This window comes from Anas acuta, chromosome 4 (genome assembly GCF_963932015.1).
Source record: "Anas acuta chromosome 4, bAnaAcu1.1, whole genome shotgun sequence".
NCBI lineage: Eukaryota > Metazoa > Chordata > Aves > Anseriformes > Anatidae > Anas > Anas acuta.
The window spans coordinates 50,245,569-50,266,670 of record NC_088982.1 but is presented as its reverse complement, the minus strand read 5'-3'; the positions used below and the strand labels follow the sequence as shown (position 1 = coordinate 50,266,670).

Sequence of the window (21,102 nt, the reverse complement as noted above, 5' to 3'; positions counted from 1 at the left end):
TAACGATCCCCAGCACTGGTCATATCCTGCACCAGCTTGCACAGAATAGTACTAACTTATGTGCTAAGGTTTATTAGTCACTAAAAACAAAACAAACTTTGTGTACTTACAAAGCAATACACGTATAGCAGTAATGCAATATATGGTGTACACAATTACAAAATTAAAAAAAAAACTAAGTACAGGACTTCTGAATAACTGAACTGAGATAAAAGATTTCAACACTTTTATTATAAATAATGAAAGATACCATATATGTGCTTCATATAAGGAATACAGTGTTTTCCTTTCATAGCAAAGTATGCTCGTACCATCAAATGCTCATTTTTCTTGTCAGGTCTAGTAATTCTTCCATCCCTCCCTCCCCCTCATCCAAAATTCATTTGGTTCTAATTTAAAACTACCTTATCAGGTCTGACTAGGTAGGGCTCCAGTTTGATGTGGATTTGCCTTGCATTCTGTAAGTAGCTTTAAGGCATTTCATCTACTGTGCACAGACTGCACCCATTTAAAGAGCTGTAGTTTGCCTACAATAGGGAGGATAAAAAAAAAAAAAAAAAAGTCCACCAGAGACATATGCTGTGTTATGTTAAGAAGAAAAAATGGCGCACATTGTGGTGGTGCTTTTGTCCATCTTCATTTTCTGCTTCCTCAGATATGCGAGCTTCTCACCTATGGTGTATACTTTTCATTGGAATTCCTATTGCAGTCTCAACCCATTTCTCACTTACTATGCATTTCTAAAATCCTCATACGCGTTACGCAAGCTCTAAACAATCAGACGTCCCATACGTACATTCCCTAGTTTTCAGCTCACCTTAGAATTTCAGACTCTTCCATGGGAGCATTACGAGGTCACAGGCTGTCCTCGGGAAATCCGCAGAGTTTCAACCTCTTGCCCTGGCCCCCTCCCACCCCTTGCAGTAACCTACTGCATTGGTTCATACTGCCGGCATTTTTTTCTCCTCTAGTAACTAAGATTTATAGTCTGGAGTAGACTTATGACATGTCAGCTCTTTTTCTTCATTAGCTTGAAGAAGTTAAATTACTTACGCTTAAGTAATCTTTGCTGTATGTTTTACATAAGCTTCCTCCTAGGTGGCAGAAAGGAAAAATACAGAAGAACTTAAATTATGGCATCAATGTTGCTTTATAGAATTGTCCATACTAACGGCACTTAAGGCAAGGTTTTTGTTTTTTTTTTCACTGTAGAATAAAAAGTAGGTTGCAGAGTTACAACATTTGCTTACGTTTCTTTTCCTTGTCCCTTCCTGTTTTTTCTTACAATATTGCACTTGTTCACTGTAGCTATCAGAATGCATTGCCATTTCAGAGCTATAGATAACCATACATTCTAATTTGCTTGTGATCTAATGGCCTCAAATAAAACGTCTCGCACCATTAAGATTGTGTAGCATCTACTTACGGCTTACGAAGACAAGTAGTGATAAATAGTGTTTTCTTCTGAAAAATCTGTCTCACTGATGCAGGTTGGCCTTTATGAAAAGGGTTATTCGTAAGAGCTGAAGCAACTTAGGTATAAGGAATCGGTGAATGTGATCTGTTGTGCAATGTGTATATTTCTATTAATAATCTACCTATTCTTCTAATTTGGTATAATGAATAAGGAATATATGGTTATTGTGTTTGTCGTTTATCTTTCGTACTTGAAGGTGTCTGCCTTTGCATAAAGTGACATAGGAGTATCATTGGTCAAGGCAATGGCTTTCAGTGTTTCTGCTTTGAAAGAAAATGATGGAAATGGCAGGTCGGGTCTACAGATCATCGCTCTCTACCAAACCAGACTGCATTGTCAGGTGGACTGGGTTTGCTTCAGGCTGGAAAGCTGCTTTGATGTCTAGTCCTTGGTCACAAAGTGCAGCGTATCGGCTGGTCGAGGGCCGCACCTTCTTTGGCTTGGTTGTCTGAGGTTGTTGTTGCCACTGAGCTACAGATTAAAAGGAAAGAAAAAAAAATTAGACATCTTGACCTCTGCAACAAAGCATACCAGACGCACAGTCAACCCTTTGTGAAGGAGATAACTAATTTCTGAGCAGCTGAGAAGCATCACATCAAAGGTAAGTTTGTTTCATTTCTTGGTGTAGTTTTTTTGTTTTTTTGTTTTTTTTCCTCAGCATCTAGTTTCACCATCAAATGTGGTTAGTAAAAACCAAGTATCTGTTTGTTCCTTTGCGTTTTTGGCTTTGCTTTCTACCTTTCTTTGTATGATTGATAAGGGCAACAGCAAGGTATTAATGTCTGTGCACTAATATTACACTGACAGGCCTGTTCTAGGGATGGTTGTTGGTCAGGAAAAGAAATGATCTGGTTGTTGTTTGGGAAAATAAATCATTGCCACCCCTTGTATGCAGAAGAATGCTGAGCGGAGTTTCTAATTCACAAGTCATTGAAACTATTGTTTACTATTCCAATTTTCTCACCTCCTTTGTTCTTGTTATGAGGACTGATAATGGATTTTAGTTTAAGAAAATGGTCACTGTGCAAGGGGCTGCTTTGGAACAAACTGAATAATTAAGCAGAAAGGCTACTACTACTACATCTACTACACTTCTGGTAGTCACCCGTGTATTACAGACTAATGGATAAAAGAATACAAAAGGTTAGGGAAGTGCTAGCAGAGCAACAGTAATAATGATCCACAAAATTAATGTTATCATGCCGTTATCTGTTGTTAATTAGCTATAATATACTAAGCAAAAATAGAAAGCATGCATGCTCATTTTGCTTTAGGTATCTGAAAGATGGTGGGAGTACTTTGACAGAGCATTTGTTGTCTTGATGTGGATCGTTATTATTGAGGAGAAACTATAAACAAAAGAAAAAGAGACCCATGTAAACCATTCTGCGAACAAACCAAAACTTGGAGAACTATTGCTTTTGGGGGATCAATGAAAAAGGAAGCCACTTACTATAAACATCCAGCCTGGCAGTGCAAGACACAATCCCAGCCTCGTTCTTAGCTGAAACGGTGTACCACCCGGCATCCTCTTTTGTAGCTCCCTGAATAAGCAGGCAGATGTAGCCATAGTTATCCTGGTGCATGCTAAACAAAAGAAAAGTAGAAAATTACGATTTGAATTGCAAACCTGCATAGACTGTTTTTAAATGTCCTTGTACACAGACCCAATCCTAGTTATAATTAACTGTAGTCCACTTCCAATTAATATAAAACTTCCTCTGAAATTAGCAAGTTGGAAATAGAACCTTGAATATGCTCCACAATTTGGCAGTTTAATATCCTGTATTGAAAAACTAAAAAGCAAAACCACGTGCAGCACTTTCTCTTTCAGAATTACAGGTTACGACATCTGGAAGTCACATAGACGTAGTGGGGATGTCAGAACTTACCCAGACTTTGTTGTGGGAAAAGGACGACAGATTTCACATGAGGAACGAGGTACTGAAATATTTGTAGTTATTTTGAAGACCCAAGAATTTATTAGTGTCATATCAGTAATGAGTTCCTTTTTATATTAATTTTAAGTATTATATTAAATACTATATCAAAATTTTCTTTTTATATTAAAATTTTTATATTAAAATGTTTATATTAAAATTGTTCTTCAGTGTTTTCACAAAATGCAATCAAATGCTGGTGACAAACTTAAAGATTTTACAATCCAAAAAAAGTTATATAATGACATTTTTCCCACTGTCCTTATAGTATTTCTACATAAAGATGATTTTGGGGATTTAAGGGCCAGCACTAACTCATAGCTGGATTCAGAGACACACACACGTTGTAGTAGCAGAGTTGGGTTCAGCATTTAGCTGCCTTGGTTCCCAGAGGGAGCATGGGAAAATGGCGTGCTGAAGAATGCAGGAGGCAGAAGTGAGATGCTGCATAATTACTCTGCTTGAACTAGCATTTACTACATGCTGGAGAAAAGTGTGCATAAAGCCCTGCATAAAGCATTTACCTCTTGTAAAATTTTAAAACCCTCAGTTGTCTCATGGAGTTAGATCCACTTGAGTGGGCATAACTAAACTTTGGGCCACACGGAGCACACATCAGCTCCCACCAGTCAGGATACTGAGCAGGGAGAAGGAAGAGATGGAGCGTTAGTGTCTCCACTACTTCCGTGTTATGATTTTGCACTGGTATGGATATTTAGCTATCCCAGTACTGTCATTCAAGAAAGCTCTTTTGCTTAATACACAGCAGAGTTAAGTATCAATGTCTCTGCTAAGAAGCAGATAGAGAAATTTTACTGCAGAAAACCTGGGCTTGTAAGTAAAGCTAAGTCTTAGTTCTAAGAGAGAAGAGACCACTACACAGTGCTTAAAGTGTAAAGATAGCTGTTCAAGTCCAAGGCTGGAAAACAAAGATAACATTTTAACTCTAGCTCAGCCACCACGCTGGCTGCAAGTTTGAATAAATGTCAAAAGGTATTACAGTAACTAGTTAATATTTATGACCTGCTGTTCACCCAAAGCACTCTTATCTTCTAGTTTTTCGGTTGTATTACAGGATCAACCAATATTGAAGTGATGCATGATGAGATTACTGTAAATCAAACTAACCTCACTCGGTCAGTGCTGTGTGTGAGTGACTCATTCTCTTTCTTCCAAAATATCTGAGGTGATGGCTCCCCCGAGATTCGACACTCCAGTCGCACTGGAAATCCCTCAGTCACGCCTGTGTTTTGTAGTTTCTCTATAAACACAGGTGCTTTGTGTACTTCCTTAGCTGTGGAAATAAAAATCGCAGAAATGTTGACACTAGTCTTTAAAAAGTGAGCTTTTCTTTCAGCAGCATGCTAAAAAACAGTAATGAAAAACGTAAGTGGCAGGAAAGTTAAGCGTTGTCTTCATTAATCACAAAGTCCAACCCTGATTCCTCTGAAGACTACAGCCACACCAGTATTTTAATAAAGGAGAAGTGAGCTCTAATAGAGCTGAGTGTTTTCCTCCCCCGCCCCGGCCCCCAGGAGAACTGAAATGTGGAGCATGAAGACGAGATTAATTGGCTGCACCGTGCTTGTTAAACAGTGCGCCTTCATACTCCATAAAAGGATGAGCCTTTAATTATAGAAGGAAGTGCTCTGCCAGAAGGATGGAATGGCATTAATCTCACATCCTGTGAAATACACAAATCACATCATGCTAGCAACCCAGAGGTAGATACGGCTCTGCACAAACTGCCAATAAGAAGCACATTGGGGTGAAGTCTGGTTTGTGGCCTCAGCTGTCCCTCAGGCTGACAGCTCTCTGTTCGTCACTACATGCGTGCCCGAAGGTTACGTGCCAGCCAGCCTTGGCCAACACAGAACGTAACCGTGCCGCCCAGACGTGTGCTGCAGTCCCGTTACTGCGCGCTTCCCCCGCCTTAGCCCCCTGCCCCTCAGCCACATCATCTGACAGCACTTCGCTTTTCCTCGTGCAGTGCTCAGCATGAAGGCATTACCTGCAACGACGAGCTCCAGGCTGAATGTGTTTTCACCAGCTCGATTGCTGGCAACGCACGTGTAGATCCCAGCATCTCTAGCCGTGACGGGCTCTATGATCAAGGAGTGCACGCCGTTCTCACGCACCAGCATCTTGTGCGAGCTATCGGGACGAATGGGCCTTCCATTAAGTTGCCAGCTTAAATCGGGAGTTGGTAACCCGCTAACCTTTGGTGCGAACAGAACAGTGGGAAACTGTTAGCCATGCAGAGCACTGGAGGAGTCCTGACTTGTTACCTCAGAGGAGCTGGGGATTGTTTGCTAGTGCAGGTGTACCACAAGATTTACTAATTCCACCCTGCATTACACATTGACTCGGTTGTATTAATTTACTTACTTTCTGGCCAACTCCCTGAATTCCGTGATGTCTTATGGGTGTGACTGAAAACAGATCGGTGTTTAGATACGCTAGAATCTAAATAATAATACATTGCAAAACAAAAGGCAGGGTGACACCTTTTGTCATTTTTCATTGTTTGCTCTTCATGTGGAATAAAAAGATACTCCTTTCTGAATTAATTTCTTGTGGAAAACTTGCAGACAAAAAGATGTTAGCTGACTACTTATTGAACTCTAAATTCCATTGCACTGAGGTATAACCTAGTGACAGTGCTGCCTGCACTAGTTTATACTTGGACTGTGTGAACGAGTCCGGCACTGCTGAAAGCTGTGCCACTTGCTGGGGGTACTGCTCAAAAACAAACAGCTTCTCCCAGATGTACCAGCAGAAAGCAAACAGAAGAAGTCCAAGCCTTAATTAATTCCGCAAGGCAAAGTCATAAATCAAGATTAGACTGTCTGAAACTAACAGAGGATCGAAACTGAAGTGGTAAAAGGACTTAAAATAGAAAAGCACTGTCTTTATGGTGTTTGCTGCTTCCCCCCACACCCCAACATAGGTCAACTCTAAAAATCAGCTTTCTGTTAGCTGTAAGATTTGCCTGCAGCCATTTCATTGGAGCAAGTTTTTATTGTCAACTTTTGCTGATAAGCAGCAAGATTAATTATCCCATTGATACTGCAAATAGGTAAAATAGCATTAAAAAAAATCTTATCTAACTTGTTTTTTTTGACTCAGCCAAGGTTATGGTAAGGTAGCTGCTGTCCTTTGCTTGACGCTTACCTTGCAGTCCATTCGGCACAGTTTTCCTTCTTGAACAGTCATGTCGCCAGGAGCCTGCAGAAAATGAGGCCGGAAGAATCGTTCCTGAATTGGTTCATTTTCATCACCACTGTCCCTTGATCGAGATCGTGGTCTTAAAATAACATGAAATAAAGGTAAATTATTTTTTTTCCACTAAATCAGAAGTATCTAGAAACATCTAGACAGCAATCTTGCTACAGAATACTTGTAATAATCATATATTTATACATGAGAGTACATTTTGTTTAGTCTTTAAATCACTGCAATACAAATAAAAGAAGCTGGCAAACCTTAGCGCACAGCTTCAGTTCCTCATTTCTAGCGTCTTGTGCGTTTAAACCCTTCACTGTTGCTGATTACAGCAGACAATGTGTGTGCTGTTTGTTAATTATGTTTACCTTTCAGAAAACAACAGCAGCTAAAAGCTAACTCATCTCAGTGGAGAAGAGACTTTTCACGTCACACTTGGTTATTTTTCATCTTCTCTTGTTCTGCACCACCAAAGGCTGTATAGCAAATTCTGTGTATTAAAATGTAACGCTCTGGATAGTTTTTCCCCATTTAATGCTTATGTAGCTTTTCAGATGTCTAAAGCCAGCTCTGAAGCACCTCACTTTTTTGCCATTGGGCACGCCCACAGCTCCTTCAGTAGCTCCTGCTTTGCAGCTCACAAGCAATGTTTTGTTCTAGTTGGCGAGTCCCTAACCATTTTTGCCAATACACATACCTCATACGCATGCAGCTGGGCTGAAAGATGGATGGGTAATTTTTTTTAAAAAAAGCTGTATTCATATCTTTTGGTAATTAGTTCTGTAAGACCTGCTAGAAATGACGGTATCTAGTCAAGTGCAAGCTACTCAAGGTTAGGTACTGCTTTTAAAAGGACAACTTAAAGGTCCAAGTGACGAGTGTTTCTCAGTGCCTTGTGAGGCTGAGCCAAGTAGGTTAACTAGCACCATAGAAGCGTGAAAGTACTTCTGAAAACCACCACCTCACTGCTGCAGCTGCAAAATGGCAGCATCGATCAAAGCAGGGGGAAAAAAATTACACCAGATGAAGTGGAAAATAAAGAGGCTTAGTGTTTGTCATTAAAGCAGTTTTTTAATGATAGTATTTTCTTGAATCTTAACTAGGTTTTTAAAAGTACAGATTTGAAAGGAAAGCTAAATCAGCATGCTGTTTGGTCTAGTGTCAGAAATTAAGAATGCATTTCTTTTTGCCTCTTTATAAATTTACCCCTAAAATTGTAGATGGCTTTTAAGCCTTAACCTTGAGAGGTGAAACCATTTATTTTTATTCTAAAACCTGTTGTGGTTTAAAAAAATATATAAAGAAAGGAAAAGAAATGAATAGAGCCAAGTACTTGAGATGTCTAGGAATGACAAAGCGCAATAGGCAGGAATACCCTTGGATTAGCTGCAGATTTGTTAAGAATTGCAATGTGGGCATTAAACTGTGCAGCAAATTGCAGCAGCAGTGCTGACATCATGGTCTAAATGTGTCTGGGGAGACGCCATGGGGTGGTGTGGCACAGTGCACACTAGCAAGCTGGGGAACACTTCATGACAGACCACGTGATAATCATCAAAAATTTGGGATAAAGGAGACCAAGTTTAAATCAATGCTCTAATTGAGAGCAGGGGCAATAGGAATGCATTTTTTTTTCCAATCTTCCTTGAATCCCATGCACTTTAAAATGATTTGTTTGGGGCTGTGGCTGCAGCGCTATTGCAAGAGCACTCAGCACTACGTGGGTGCTGCAGTGTTGAGCACCATGATGTCTACCAAGCTAGGTACACCTCAGGTAATTCAAAACCTCATCCCCAGAAGAATGCTAAGAAGGTCATTTTTGCAAGCTAAGCAAATTTCAGAAAAATATGACATTAAAAATGAAAAGACAAGTAGAGGAAGTTCTAAATGGTCTAAAACGGCTGCAAAGTAGTGAAGACAACAAAACCAGAGAGCTCTTCTGCCAGAACACGTTCAGTAGGAGATTAACAATACCTCAGGAAAAAGCCTGTCAACAGTGTAACAAGTCATAAAGTTCATTAAGATAATAATTACACTTGTAAAAACGTTTTTGTTGCCATGAAGCAAAAAAAAACTTACAGAAAAAAAAAAAAAACACTATAAGGCCACAGGAGTATTACTTATCAAAAGTGTACAGAAATATGCGTGACAAATCGTATAGCATGGGGGGAGCGCAGCACTGTGGTATGCTACAGGAGAGAAGCTGATGGTGGGAGTCTGTCGTAGGAATGTGTTACATGCTCGAATTTCATCAGTCTCGGGGAGAATGGGGCGATGGGAGTAGTGGGAAAAGCTGCTGAACAGAAATAGCACTGTGCTGAATGCTTAGCAGAAACAGACCTCCTGTACAGGAAATAAGAATTCCCAGTAATTGCCCTAATTTTAATTAAACTGCTGTATGGAAATCTCCGGTTTATAATTCATTACTTTACTGGACACCCATGTAAAGCTCTAGTGGCACCTGAGTGCTTGCAGCAATTAAAAAGCAAAATACCAGCTATAAGTGGCCTTGGATTTCAATTGCATTTAGCAAGACTGCAAAAGGAGCCTTCCCTGTTATTACCCCTGGGTTCTGCCTGTTGCCGAAAGAGATCCATCTGCACTTTATCCTCCAGAAAGGAGCAGAAGTGTCGCTGCTCAGTGTTCCCTTGCCCTTACCTATTTTCCTTTCTCCATTCCCCATTTTTAAAGTCGTTTCCCCTTTCTCACCATCATGCATTTGACTAATTCAGCTGAAACCTGACTCTTCGTGGCATTTTCTTCCTTCATGGATTATCAGAGACTTTTCATTTTTACCTATTATTTGCAGGTGTAGTGTGTCTTATTTACTGGACAGGCCACGCCAACCGGACGTAGCTTTTCTGGGCTGTTCTCACAACGCAGCGGTGGCAGGAAATTCCCTCCTGCCCCAGCAAGTGCTTTGAGCTCAACAGGCCCAGACCTGAGGCACGGGAGGGGGCTTGTGGAACGCCTCCCCAGGAGGTGCTGGGAAGCACTTTCAAGGCTGTGGGAAGCCCCGTTTGGTCAGGGCAGAAGATTGATGAGACCTTTAAAATCCAGACACTTCCTAGTTACCAGGTTCTTCTACGTACAGTTCTCCAGCACATAACTACTACCACTACTGCATGAGCAATGTGAGTTTCTTTGCTGCACACAGATGTAAGGGAGTTACACCTATTCTACATGTCATAATTAGGCAACATTGAGCTTCTCTGGCCTGTGTGACCATTAAGCAAAACACATGCCTCGTTATGGCAACTGAACCAGAGCCCTATACTCTGTTGAAAGCAGTTCTGTTTGGGTAACCAAAATGAATTTTTTGTTTCGTCTGAAGATGTCTAGGCTGTGCTTAATGGCCTCATAAATGCTTTGGGCAATGAAAAATAAAGAAGTATTTGAAGGGAAAATTCCCTTATATGGTCCAAAAACATAAACCAAAGCTCTGTATATGAATAATTGTAAACCTCACCGAAGATAAGTTTAATATTTTATATCCGACTCATAATTCCTTGTAAGAACCTAAACTGAAATCACCAAAATACTAAAACATTTCAAATGCAACTCTAATAAACGATGTGGCTTGCAGTTATTTCTGCTGTTTCTTTAAACGAATGCTTACTAAAAGCTGCAGAAAGGATAGGCTCCCAAGAGAATCCTAGCCAGGTGAGATGCTTTAAAAAATACGCAAGTGACAATGTCTTTCTTAACAGCTTGCGGTCTAACGTGAGAGATGTGAGAGTAGTTAGTGAACACCACCAAGAGAGGAGGAGGCAGGCAAAATAAAAGATACTTTAAAGTCATGGCATTTCAGAGGGTGCTTGTAATTCTTAGCATGCACATTTTGAAAATTTTTTTTAGCAGAGGTGAGGTTTCTTATTGTATGCCATATGGCTACCTTACCTTCTTAAATCAAGTTCTTCATCATAGCAATTTTTCAAAACAGATATTATTGAGAGAAGAAAAAAAACCACACAAAGTACCTTCTGATATGAGGCTGGCCAGGAGATGTCCAAGGGCTGCGGCCTCTTTGATTTACAGCCTGAACCATCAGCCTTCCCGTACAACTTATTCTGCCCTGTTATGATGATGGAGAGGAGGAAAATTAAAATACTTAAAAGCATGTAATATTAATAAATGTTCAACCTTCTCTCTTCTTTGTTGCCCACCTGTTACAGGGTCGGCAACACTATCCCTTCTTTCACAAAGTTACTTAAAATCATTTGCCAAGATACCTTCAGATATTAAACTATTGTATCAGCTTGCAATCTAACACCAAACAGACTGAAATAACTGTGACTGTAATAAAGTTAAATGTTCTACCATCTACTTATTATCCCAGAGTTTTTTCATTAAAACCAAAACAAAGCCCTCAGCAGTAGTTCCACCAGCAATTAAGTCTTACAGTACATTGACTAAGTTACTGATGTGGGGGCACTTGGGCGGGTTCTCTGTGTATGGCACATGGAAACCAATTTCACCGGGGACACAAGCAGCCTTCAAAAGGCAATGGCCTTGTTATTACTGCTGGACTGGTAGAAATGAAGTTTGTGTTCCACTTTTATTCCCATGACCCGTTTAGTCCACAAGAAAAACAATGGTGTTAAAATAAGCCATTGCACATGACCTACAGCAATTTCTTAAGCAAAAGCTTTTTTTGTGTTACAAGACCATTAAAACCATCTGGAACGAGTGAATTTCTATTTTGGGCCCACTGCATATTCATCTTTTTTCTGGCAGGTGATGAATTCTCACAATTTGGGATCATCTCTGTCTCTCAATACATGAAGGCTACACAAAGGACTAAGGAATTTGGATAGGGAAGAACCAGCTGGGAGCCAAAGATTTGGAAAAGTTATGGGATGAATGGGAAGGAAGTGATGAATGCGGGAAGTGATTCGTGAGAAGATGGCCTAGAAAGTACGGGAAATCCAGACTTGTGGGTGCCTATTGCAAAGTGGAGAGAATGAGATAAAAGGAAAGAAGGCGAAAATAAGGACCCAGCTTGAGGCCATACTTAGAGCTAATGGCAAGAGATCAGTTAAGGGATGTAGCCCGTAAGTAAAGGCCTAAACCAGGCAAGATTTCATGTTTTTCTAGGTCAGGGGTCAGTTTGCTCTGGATTAAGTTATATGGCAAATTTTTCTGCAAACCCCAGTGGTGTTAGAAGTTTAATTCCAGATCACTGCACTTCACACTGTAGGCAATGGCGCAGCATTAACCACCACGGATCATTTCCAAGGTATGTCAACAAGTCGTTTTACACACATAAATTCCTTAGTATTAGTCCAGATAATGAGACAGCATCAACTGGCAGGGTTTTAATGAACAGAATCCTTTGCTTTAAGGAAATAAATCAATTTATAACAGCCACAAACGTGCCTTTTTGCTTTGTAGTTTGATGGTCCTAATAGCAATGACCAAAACCCAGCAACTGTCTAGCAAGTATCTGCCAGTCCATCAGAACCCTGATGGGAGCTCCCCAGTATCCATGTATTTTGCTTTTCTTAAGGAAAGGTTGCCAAATTTGCCTAACTTTGTGATAGCTTTGAGATGTGGACAACTTTCCATTAGGATTTAGGAAGCTATGCCAAAATTATTTCCACTCGGGATGACTTAAAAGAATTGGAATCCAGATCTTTTAGTGTGAAAGGCTAGTACATTAACTCACAGCCCGTCTTTGCCTCCGCTGTACTGTTAAATGCATAGTAAAAGCAAGCTAATAGCAGAAGAGTATCTTCGCTTGGGAATCAGACTGTGAAGGAAGAATATAACGGGCTTGGTGAAACAGACAGATGTTTTGTTTAGGGGAGCCAGAGAAGGATGCTTCTGTTTTTTCTCCAAAGAGGAAAAAAAGCACAGAGACAGAATTTTATCATTTAACAAAACTACTTTTTCAATCCCCAAACTAGGAACAGTACAAAAACACCTCATTTCAGTACATTTAAAAAACCATTAACAAACTAGTGTCATCAACAAGAGCTGATAATCTAGACTAATTCACTGTTGTGTCATCAAACGAGCTTTACTCAGAATAACAAATGTTCAAAAGCAAGCCCTAAACATGCTCACATGAGTTACTCAGGGACAGATGTCAGCACCCAAATTCAAAGGCAGTTTATTCATCAAGTTATCTAAGATTTTGGATCCTACAGTAACACTACATAGGCAGATGCTGCACATGCACTAAAACAACTTTCATAGGAATATGAACAGGATTTGCATCCTAACTTGCAGATCTGTGCATTTTTTAAATCATTTTTAAACACGCTGTTAACTTGCTCAATTTAAGTTAATTTAGCTACCAAGTATCGTAACACAACGCTCTTCTTTCCATGTGTAAAAGTTCCCAGCTTGAAGAATTCCCTCGGCCTTTTGCTATTTCTTTATTCTGTTATTTGTATATGGAGGAATAGCATAGGTTTAAACAACCTAGATTTAAGCACTGCAATTTGTAGAATTGGGGCTAGACTACAACAGCTCTTTCCACATTGCCTGTGCACAGTCTCATCCATACATTCACACGCTGCAACACGAGCGGGATTGACAGTAAAAAAGCCCGGCACAAATGGAAGTGTCATGTTAAGTAACCTAGCAACATTCATAACAGAGCACAACACTCCTGTTTAGATTAAACTCTGTCTCAGTGATAGAGTTTGTTATTTTACAGTGTAATTCTACTTGCAGCCCTGGTCTTGGCAAGCTATTTGGTGCTACAGAAGAAAGTAATTCATTATATCCCTAAGTTATGTTACTGCCTCGGTTTCTCACGTGCAAATAATTTCCCTGGGTTTGCTCTGCTGTAGGAAAACGTGGATTGAAAAAGTTACTTCACTAGGATGCTCTTGCATTGGATCTGTGAAATAGAAATAACACTACAAAGCAGTAACACCGTATTTCAGAACATTGGTTAAGACTTTGGGATCAACATGGGAGACCATCCCCCAATATAATAGGGGCCTGATTTATTTATTTTTTTTGTCTGACAGAGCCACAATCACTGCCTCATGTAAGCACGTGGAGGTGTGATACACTCCCACTCGCTTCAAAAAGTTGGCCTCAGTCAGAAAATGGTATCAACAGAAGAAAAATGAAAGAGCTGATCAGCCCGACTGGGTTACTTCTGCTTGATTTTTCCCCCTGGTATAACACATACGCCATCCATACTCAGGATACTGAGATGTTATCGGCTGAAACAAATGGTGGAACAGTGATTAAAAAACAACATCCATCCCCTCTGAAACCTCAAGCCCTAGGAAAAAAAAAAAGCTGTTGAGTTGATAATCTCTTGAAGATAGAAAGGCCCCACCCTCCTGATGCAAGGTGAAAACAGAAATCTAACCTTATATACTTGATGGTGACTTCATCAGTTAATTAAATTATGCATATGTAAGATGAGATAGTTTTCTGAAGATTCATGTTCAGAAGCATGTTTGCTCTGGAGCAAAACCTTCATTTACCTGTGGGTTAGCAGCCATAATAGTGTAATTCCCGTCATCATCCAGGGTGGAGGCTGTAGTATGCAGCGAGCAAGTTCCATCAGGTTCTCTTTGAATTCGGTAGTGATCGCTTCTTTTAGAAATTTGCTTCCCATCTTTAAACCAATAAATCTGCGGGAGAAAACAGGGCATGGCTGAGAAGAGGTAGGTGCTCACTGTCATCGTTTCTCAATTCACAGGGCTAACAAACATTCACTGCTGAAAACTTCTCTGGTAAGCAATGAAAGAAATCTGGTTTGATCAACTAATAGAAGCGCAGAACCACGCTCCGTGAGCCGCTTTCAATAAAAGCCAAGCTAGAGAAGAGCAATGGTTTGGGGAAAAAGACTGGAGCACGAGCATTTATGTAACAAACATAGATGTGCGAAGGGCTGTGCAGATCCCAAAGGCAGAGCAGCAGCTGAACATTTCAAGAATTGCAAATAAATGTCATTACAGAGAAACGTTCCAGATCAGATTTTTGTTTCCCTTAAACCTGAAGAAGCTGGAGAAAGAACTTAAGAAACCTATGTCTCTCTTGTCAGAAAACAAAAACCTAAACCAGGGTAATTATCAGAATAATTTGTTCAATGATCAATTAAGCAGAACTAATGACCTCACTGTCGAAACACCAGATCTGCAGCATATCCTTTACACTGGCTGGCCAGGCCAAGAAGCCAGAAGGGACTCGGGCGCTCGCTGCCAGTGAGCTGTGCCGTACGCACGAGGCCAGCCCAGCGTAACAGCACAACTGAACCCCTCAGCATCACCCAGCCGTGACGGGTACCTACGGACACCGACAGCTTCACATAGCAACAGGAAGCACTTCAAAGTAAGTCAGCGTTTAGACAGCCTTTAACAGCTGCATGCCAACAACAGTGGAGTTCCAAGTTGTACAGACCAGTTAAATTATCTATCAAACAGGGGACTTTTCCATTACTTTTGATACACAATTTTACTCTCTGGCTGACCCAAGATCTACTTTTGATGAGCCAAAAAATGATGTATGTAGAATAATATCTTACAGTAATCCATAAATTACACACACACACCACATATGTGTTTTAAATGCCTTAGACTTGAGGCAAAAAAAAAGATTCAAATATTTTGACTTTGGGGTTGGGTGGTTTTTTGTTTTTTTTTTTTTTCCTTTTAAAAATAAGATCAAACCCCAATCTGCATTCTGCTGAAAACAAGAAAGAAACATGAAAGCAAGAAAGCAGACACGGTAACATGTGAAAATATTACAGCAGGCTGTAGTCAGCTCCCCAAACCAGTATTTGAGTAAAACATCATTTTCTTGTCATTTCTGAAGTGTGCATTACTCCTAAAGCTCAGCTAACCTCCTTCAGGCACAGAGCTTTACCCCCAGCCCTCACTTCTCTTTAAAACAGCCTTAGCTGAAAACGCATTCCCAAGTGGCTGATGCATGGAGCACGGCACGGAGGCACAAGAGGGCAGGAGGCGGGTTGTGAAGCTGGCTCCTGCAGGAGGTGGTTTTGTGGTAAAGCCTCAGATCACCTGCGAGTGCACACACACCCTGCTGCCCTGTAAACAGTTATTCTGGTGGTTTTAGGCTCCCAAATTATCTTAAATTCACCCCTGGTGCTGTGCTCCGCCTTTGCTGGTGGGCATGTCCCTGGGAGGCTGCTGGTGCAAGTGAGGAGGTGTCACTGGGGGAATGCGGGGGCTGTGGCCCAGCCGAGCCCCCCTCTGGTGGCCAGTGAGCCCCTCATGGTGGCCCAGCCAAGCCACCGGGGCCTGACACCTGTCCCTCCAGCAGGTGAAGCTTTCTGGCTGCATGCTCCTGCTGGCCAGAAAGGCCTGCGGGGGGCAGGAGAAGACGGAGTTGCTGTATGCGCTGCCTTCATCCAGGACTTTGAAGGTACCACTTGTGAAGTCATTTCTCTGATGGGACAGGCAAAGGAACATCCAAATACAACGTGTTTCTGACTCACCACTACTGCCAAAGGAGGGAGAAGAACAAGTCCCTCTCTGACAAGCAAGATCAATTACTAACACAACAGATGACAGGTCTGTTTTTTACCATGCTACAAAGGTAATTGTATTTGTCCTGGCTGCATTGCTGGCAGACTGCTTGCAGGAGGAAAACCAAAAAGTTTTCCTCATAGCAACTCCTGAAGTGGTAATTTAGGTCTTATAGCAAGGAGAGGGTGCCTGCTTTCCAGTAAAAATGAAGCAAAGCACAATTCCTAATAGAATTTCATTTGCTAGCATTATACAGAGTACATTCTTCGCATTTGCCAACGTTTCAAAGCTCTAAATTCATTCACTTGTGGGAAGAGTTAAGGGTCTACTTTTAAATTGCACTAAAACACAATAGAGAACGTTTGGGAGAGAATGAATGGAAATTTCCCTTAAAAATTAATTACCATGTATGGTTTTTATATTAACAAGCATTATGTGTAACTAGAAATGATTTCATTTCCTCAATAGCTGGTTATACTTGTTTCCCATTTTGTCTGTCAGCAGGCTTGCAGAGACTCTGCGGTGCTAACAAAAGATTTGGTAATGTCTTCTCGTCTGCTGACAGAGCACTTACTGGAGATGCAAGAGATATTTGATCGCTTATATACACATGCTAATGGATGTTGGTAACAACATAGCTGCAAAAAATGAGTTTTAACTTGCATGCTTTACATATGTCATAATGCTGCTTGGAAATCTACTGCATTAAGTAGCAATTATTCAATAACAATGCACTTATCAGAAATATCAAGAGACATGCCAGGAATTATTACATGGAAATACACACAAATATTAACTGAACCAGCTATCCAAACATCATACATATGTTGTCCAATACTCATTTCCACTAGGTTTAAAACAACTGACATTGATTGGTTTTACTTACGTGTGGTAGATTCCTAATGTTGCCTTTATCTGACATGGAGTTAATAAGTAAAACGCTACCACTGTTGGAGACAATGGCCCTTGCAGTAAAGTATTTTCTTTCTAGGACACCTTTTAATAAATGTACGATTAAACTACGTAAGCACCAAGCACTGCATCTGGATTGCTTTTACTTGTACCAGATTTTCAGAAACCAATGTGTAATGACTAGAAATACAACGGAATACACAGTAAGAAAGGGTTTTTGATCTTGGGTAGAACAGTCATTTTTAATCACTATGAATTATATTCAGCCACGTGAACAGAGATCGGTGCAAGCTTTGTGCAACATTCAAGTCTCAATTAACCTTTCATATGGCATTTTCCTAATTCTAAAGAGAAATATCCCTTAAAAAGAAGTATTCCACAATCCCTCTTGTATTACCACAGGTTCTCATTTTAATGAGAAAATAGTTTTACATTATGCTGAAAGTTACAACAAAAGTACACTCAGATTTAAAAAGTCATATTTATGAAGACAGAATTTGCACATCAGTATTCAATTTACATGGCATGTTCAGGGGGAAAAAATAATCAAGCCAATAACCCTGCTTTAGAAAAATCCCTTGTAATCAATGCCAGATTTTAGAAACACTACAGTCCTTCCCAAAGCCATTCCTTGGCAGAGCTGACAGAATACTTAGAAGGGAGGAGCTTTAAGTTAGTAAATTATTTCCAGCTTTTCATTTGCCAAAGTAAAGAATTTATTCGGGGGCAAGACTTCCAGCTTCAACAAATGACAGCAGGACAGCCCTCAACTATTGAGCATTACAAAACTGCTGTCTTGGCATGCTCAAGAAGGTGAGGGGATGATAGAGCCTTTGAGTATCCAGCTAACAGGTAGCTATCCAACGGACCTGGAATTAGTTCTGTCCCAAGCACCTTGAGAAATCACACCAACCATCTGCAAGTGAATGGAATAAAGGGCCATAATCCCAGGTGCAAGAGCAAATCACTTAACATGCATGCTTTGACACTGCACAAAAACAGTCGTATCTGAATCCTATCTGAATCCGAGCGTGTTCACAGCAGCTACTCCTTTATACCGCGATCCTTTAAAGAAAGCATTAACAATGTGGTCTCCTGGCCATGCAGCTGCTAATACCAAAACAAGGAGAGCAAGGGAAGGAAGAAGAGACATCCTCTTTCATCTGTCTTAAATCAGATTAAAGTGACTGTGAAACTACACCTTAATTGAAAACTGTGAAAAGAAGGGAATGGCTACAGTTGACTAAGGCTGACTCATAATAGGTCGTTCAGCAACTTAGTCATAAGCTCCAGGCAAAATGAACACACTACACCTCTAACAGCAACGCCGTGATCCGCCTTCTGCCCTTATTCAGTGCAACAGGCTTTTCCTTACGGTCATCCCCAAAGTAATGCTGGACACCAAAGGGTTGGTATCACTCGGGCTTCTCAGCGTGTCTACACTAGCTCCAGCTTGAAGCAGGAGTGCTTTTTTTGATATGAGTATCCTGATCACCCCCACTTACATTGCAGTGGTTCGCATTGTGAAGTGGTCTTGGAGCACAGAATTGGACCCCTTTCAGATGAAACTGAGCCAGAAAATGTGCTCCAAGAACACATCTAATGTGCTGCATCTGCTGCACTCAGTGGGATGAGATGAGAGCCATCCTGAAGTGAAACCTCCTGAAATGCACGCAGGGACAGAGAGCTCATTCTACAGATTTGCTCCTCCTTGTCTGCCCCTTTTTCTGCTACCTGACAAAATCCATTTCTCCTATTGACAGTTTGCGCAATAACATACACTTATAGCATCGGACACATAAAATCCGTTCAAAATCCTCAATACCTGTACAACTTATACCAGAGATTTTCACATTCGCTCCGATGTAGGAGGTAAAAAGAGCCCCTAGCCACAAGGGGTCACTGTAAGAACTGCAAGGACCTCAAAGGGAACACGCTGGCTTTGACAAGGAGTAGGACGCTGCTGCTGTTTGCTTGCTACCTGATGAGTCGGTTGACTGCCAGGCAATTTTTGAAATGATTAAATACCACCTACCAAAGAAAGGCATTATTCCAGACTACTGACATCATGCAGCTGGTACTTGTGCATTTGCTAAAAGGAAATGCTTCCCAAGCCCAACACTCCCTCAGAAGCTCATCATTACAAAACTCACCATCATGTCTCATCTTGCTATTGGGATATATGGGAGCTTACGGTATTTGAGTCTGCCTTCCTCTAACCTTCAACAAAATTAAATCTTGTTAGAGCGTGTAGATATAAACTCTGCAGTGCTGAAGAATGCAGAGGCACCACACTGGTTCCTGAACCAAAAGCAATGTATCTTTGCATTAGCATGTTGCTGTACTTGAGATAATTTATCCACGTTAACCTGGTGTGATTGCTTTTGGAACCACTGTGCCAGCCCACATGGGAATTTCTAGCATTGCACTACATTCTGTGGTGCAGATATACCCTGAAGGTGTATCTTCAAATGACAGAAGTATTACTTCTAGGTAAAATAATTGAGATGAAGTCTCAGGAGGGAGAGATTGAGAACTGAGGTCTCATAGTAGAAGTTTGCATGCTATAAATTTAAATACATCCAGTGATACCAAAAGTGATTTGTCATTTTATACCAGCTAGGGATCTTTCTTGTCAAGAGAGAATATCTGCTATTCCTGTAAGACAGAGTCCATGGGGTCTAGGGGCTCACTGTAAGGTACCGATACACAGCTCTTCAGAGTGTATCTAGAACCGTTCACCCTCTTTTCTTACCTTTGGCTTTGGATTTCCTGCCACTTTGCATGTAAATGTGACTGGCATTCCCTCAAAGATTTTGTAATGCTTCAGCTTTATCTCAAAATACGGTGACATATTGTTATCAGTAGGTTCATCTCCATGTTGCACCTCATCATCTGATTCCTCCACAGGAGATCTCTCCAGCCTGTATTCAATTTCACTGATCAATCTTTGCTCAAAGCTGGAGACTTTATATTCCTGTCAAACAAGAAAGGTATGTATTAGTGTGTAGCTGCAACACATTACTTAGCAAGTTATTTTTCTACTTTTTTCTTGTTGTTGTTATTCTACTGATCTCTGACAATCCATTAAGGTTTTACATATAAAAGGAAACTGTATCTTGTTGAAGAAAAACACTATAATCCATGCCTCCAATAACTTCCCTATGAAACAACCAAGACATCTGGTATGAGGCAACAATTGTATTTCATGTTATCTTAAGGTCTAATTTATAAGGGGAAGGAAAGTCATTGGTTGCTTTCTTTCCATTTTTTAAAAAAGCTTATAAAAGTATTCTGAAGCAGTTCATAAAGACAAAAGAAACACTCTAATATTTCCTTCAGGGTACAGGCAGATTTAGGGTGGGTTTTGTTTCCAGATGGCCATAAGACCATATGGTTCACATCTGCTATTTGCATAGAATTGTACCGGAGGCTGAACCAGAAGGCTAAAATGATTTTGTTTACAGTTGCCTGTAAAAATGAGAAAATGGCAGCACTGTCCATGATATTTGCCTCCCTTCACTCCTGTTACCATGGTCCCCTTTGTCTGGCCAAAAGTATCACTTCTTCCTTAGAAAGAAAATTTGTTATGAGAGTATTCAAGACTTAGAAAGAAGAGTGGAAAGTTTCATCTGGTGTAAAATACTGCTTCTTGTTTAAATTTGCTATTCAGATACTGGGAAATGTTACTGTGACACACACACACACAATAACTTGTCTTCTTGAACTGTTCCTTCTATCTACTTTGCTGTACAGAAGTCCTACTTTGAATTTCACTGATAGCCAAGATAAAGCCAGAATTCAAAGAAATTCAAAAGCAGGAGAAAATCTTTACAAGGCAATGCCCTTCTCAGTCTGCAGATATTTAGGCACTCTTGCAGATGACCTCTAACTATTATCTCTGCCCTTACTTTATTTAAGGTAGAAAACACATCTCATATGGAATCTCCTTTCACATACCCATCCTCTGTCATTGACTTCAGCCTGGAAATTACACGTAGCCTTTCTGCTGGCTGGTTACAGAACTAACCATCATGCTCAGTAAATGGAAGATGAGAGAAATCTTTGTAAACTGCGGACGCGT

At 40.6% G+C, this 21,102-nt stretch overlaps 1 protein-coding gene and 1 long non-coding RNA gene across 11 annotated transcripts in view; one reads left to right on the top strand and one right to left on the bottom strand.

Annotated features, from left to right (window-relative positions):
• Positions 1–1,187: 1,187 nt before the first annotated feature.
• Positions 1,188–21,102, bottom strand: part of PALLD (palladin, cytoskeletal associated protein) — a 193,411-nt gene continuing 173,496 nt past the window's right edge. For 8 of the 9 annotated variants that reach the window (XM_068681193.1, XM_068681194.1, XM_068681189.1 and 5 more), the window contains 8 exons: positions 19,774–19,995; positions 14,100–14,249; positions 10,623–10,717; positions 6,592–6,724; positions 5,429–5,636; positions 4,546–4,711; positions 2,931–3,064; positions 1,188–1,948 (listed from right to left, as the gene is read on the bottom strand). In XM_068681193.1, the coding sequence (XP_068537294.1) occupies positions 1,776–1,948; positions 2,931–3,064; positions 4,546–4,711; positions 5,429–5,636; positions 6,592–6,724; positions 10,623–10,717; positions 14,100–14,249; positions 19,774–19,995 (1,281 nt within the window). In that variant the 3' untranslated portion in view covers positions 1,188–1,775. Of the gene's footprint in view, positions 1,949–2,775; positions 2,827–2,930; positions 3,065–4,545; positions 4,712–5,428; positions 5,637–6,591; positions 6,725–10,622; positions 10,718–14,099; positions 14,250–19,773; positions 19,996–21,102 lie in introns of all 9 variants that reach the window. The other variant, XM_068681192.1, reaches the window with a different exon arrangement.
• On the top strand, positions 1,939–15,546 carry LOC137856155 (uncharacterized). Of its 2 annotated transcripts, none has more exons than XR_011096236.1 (3): positions 1,939–2,078; positions 3,312–6,746; positions 14,318–15,546. It is a non-coding gene; the product is annotated as an uncharacterized lncRNA (long non-coding RNA). The 2 variants fall into 2 exon arrangements; XR_011096237.1 differs by lacking the exon at positions 14,318–15,546 and having other exon boundaries at positions 3,312–3,418; positions 5,408–5,635.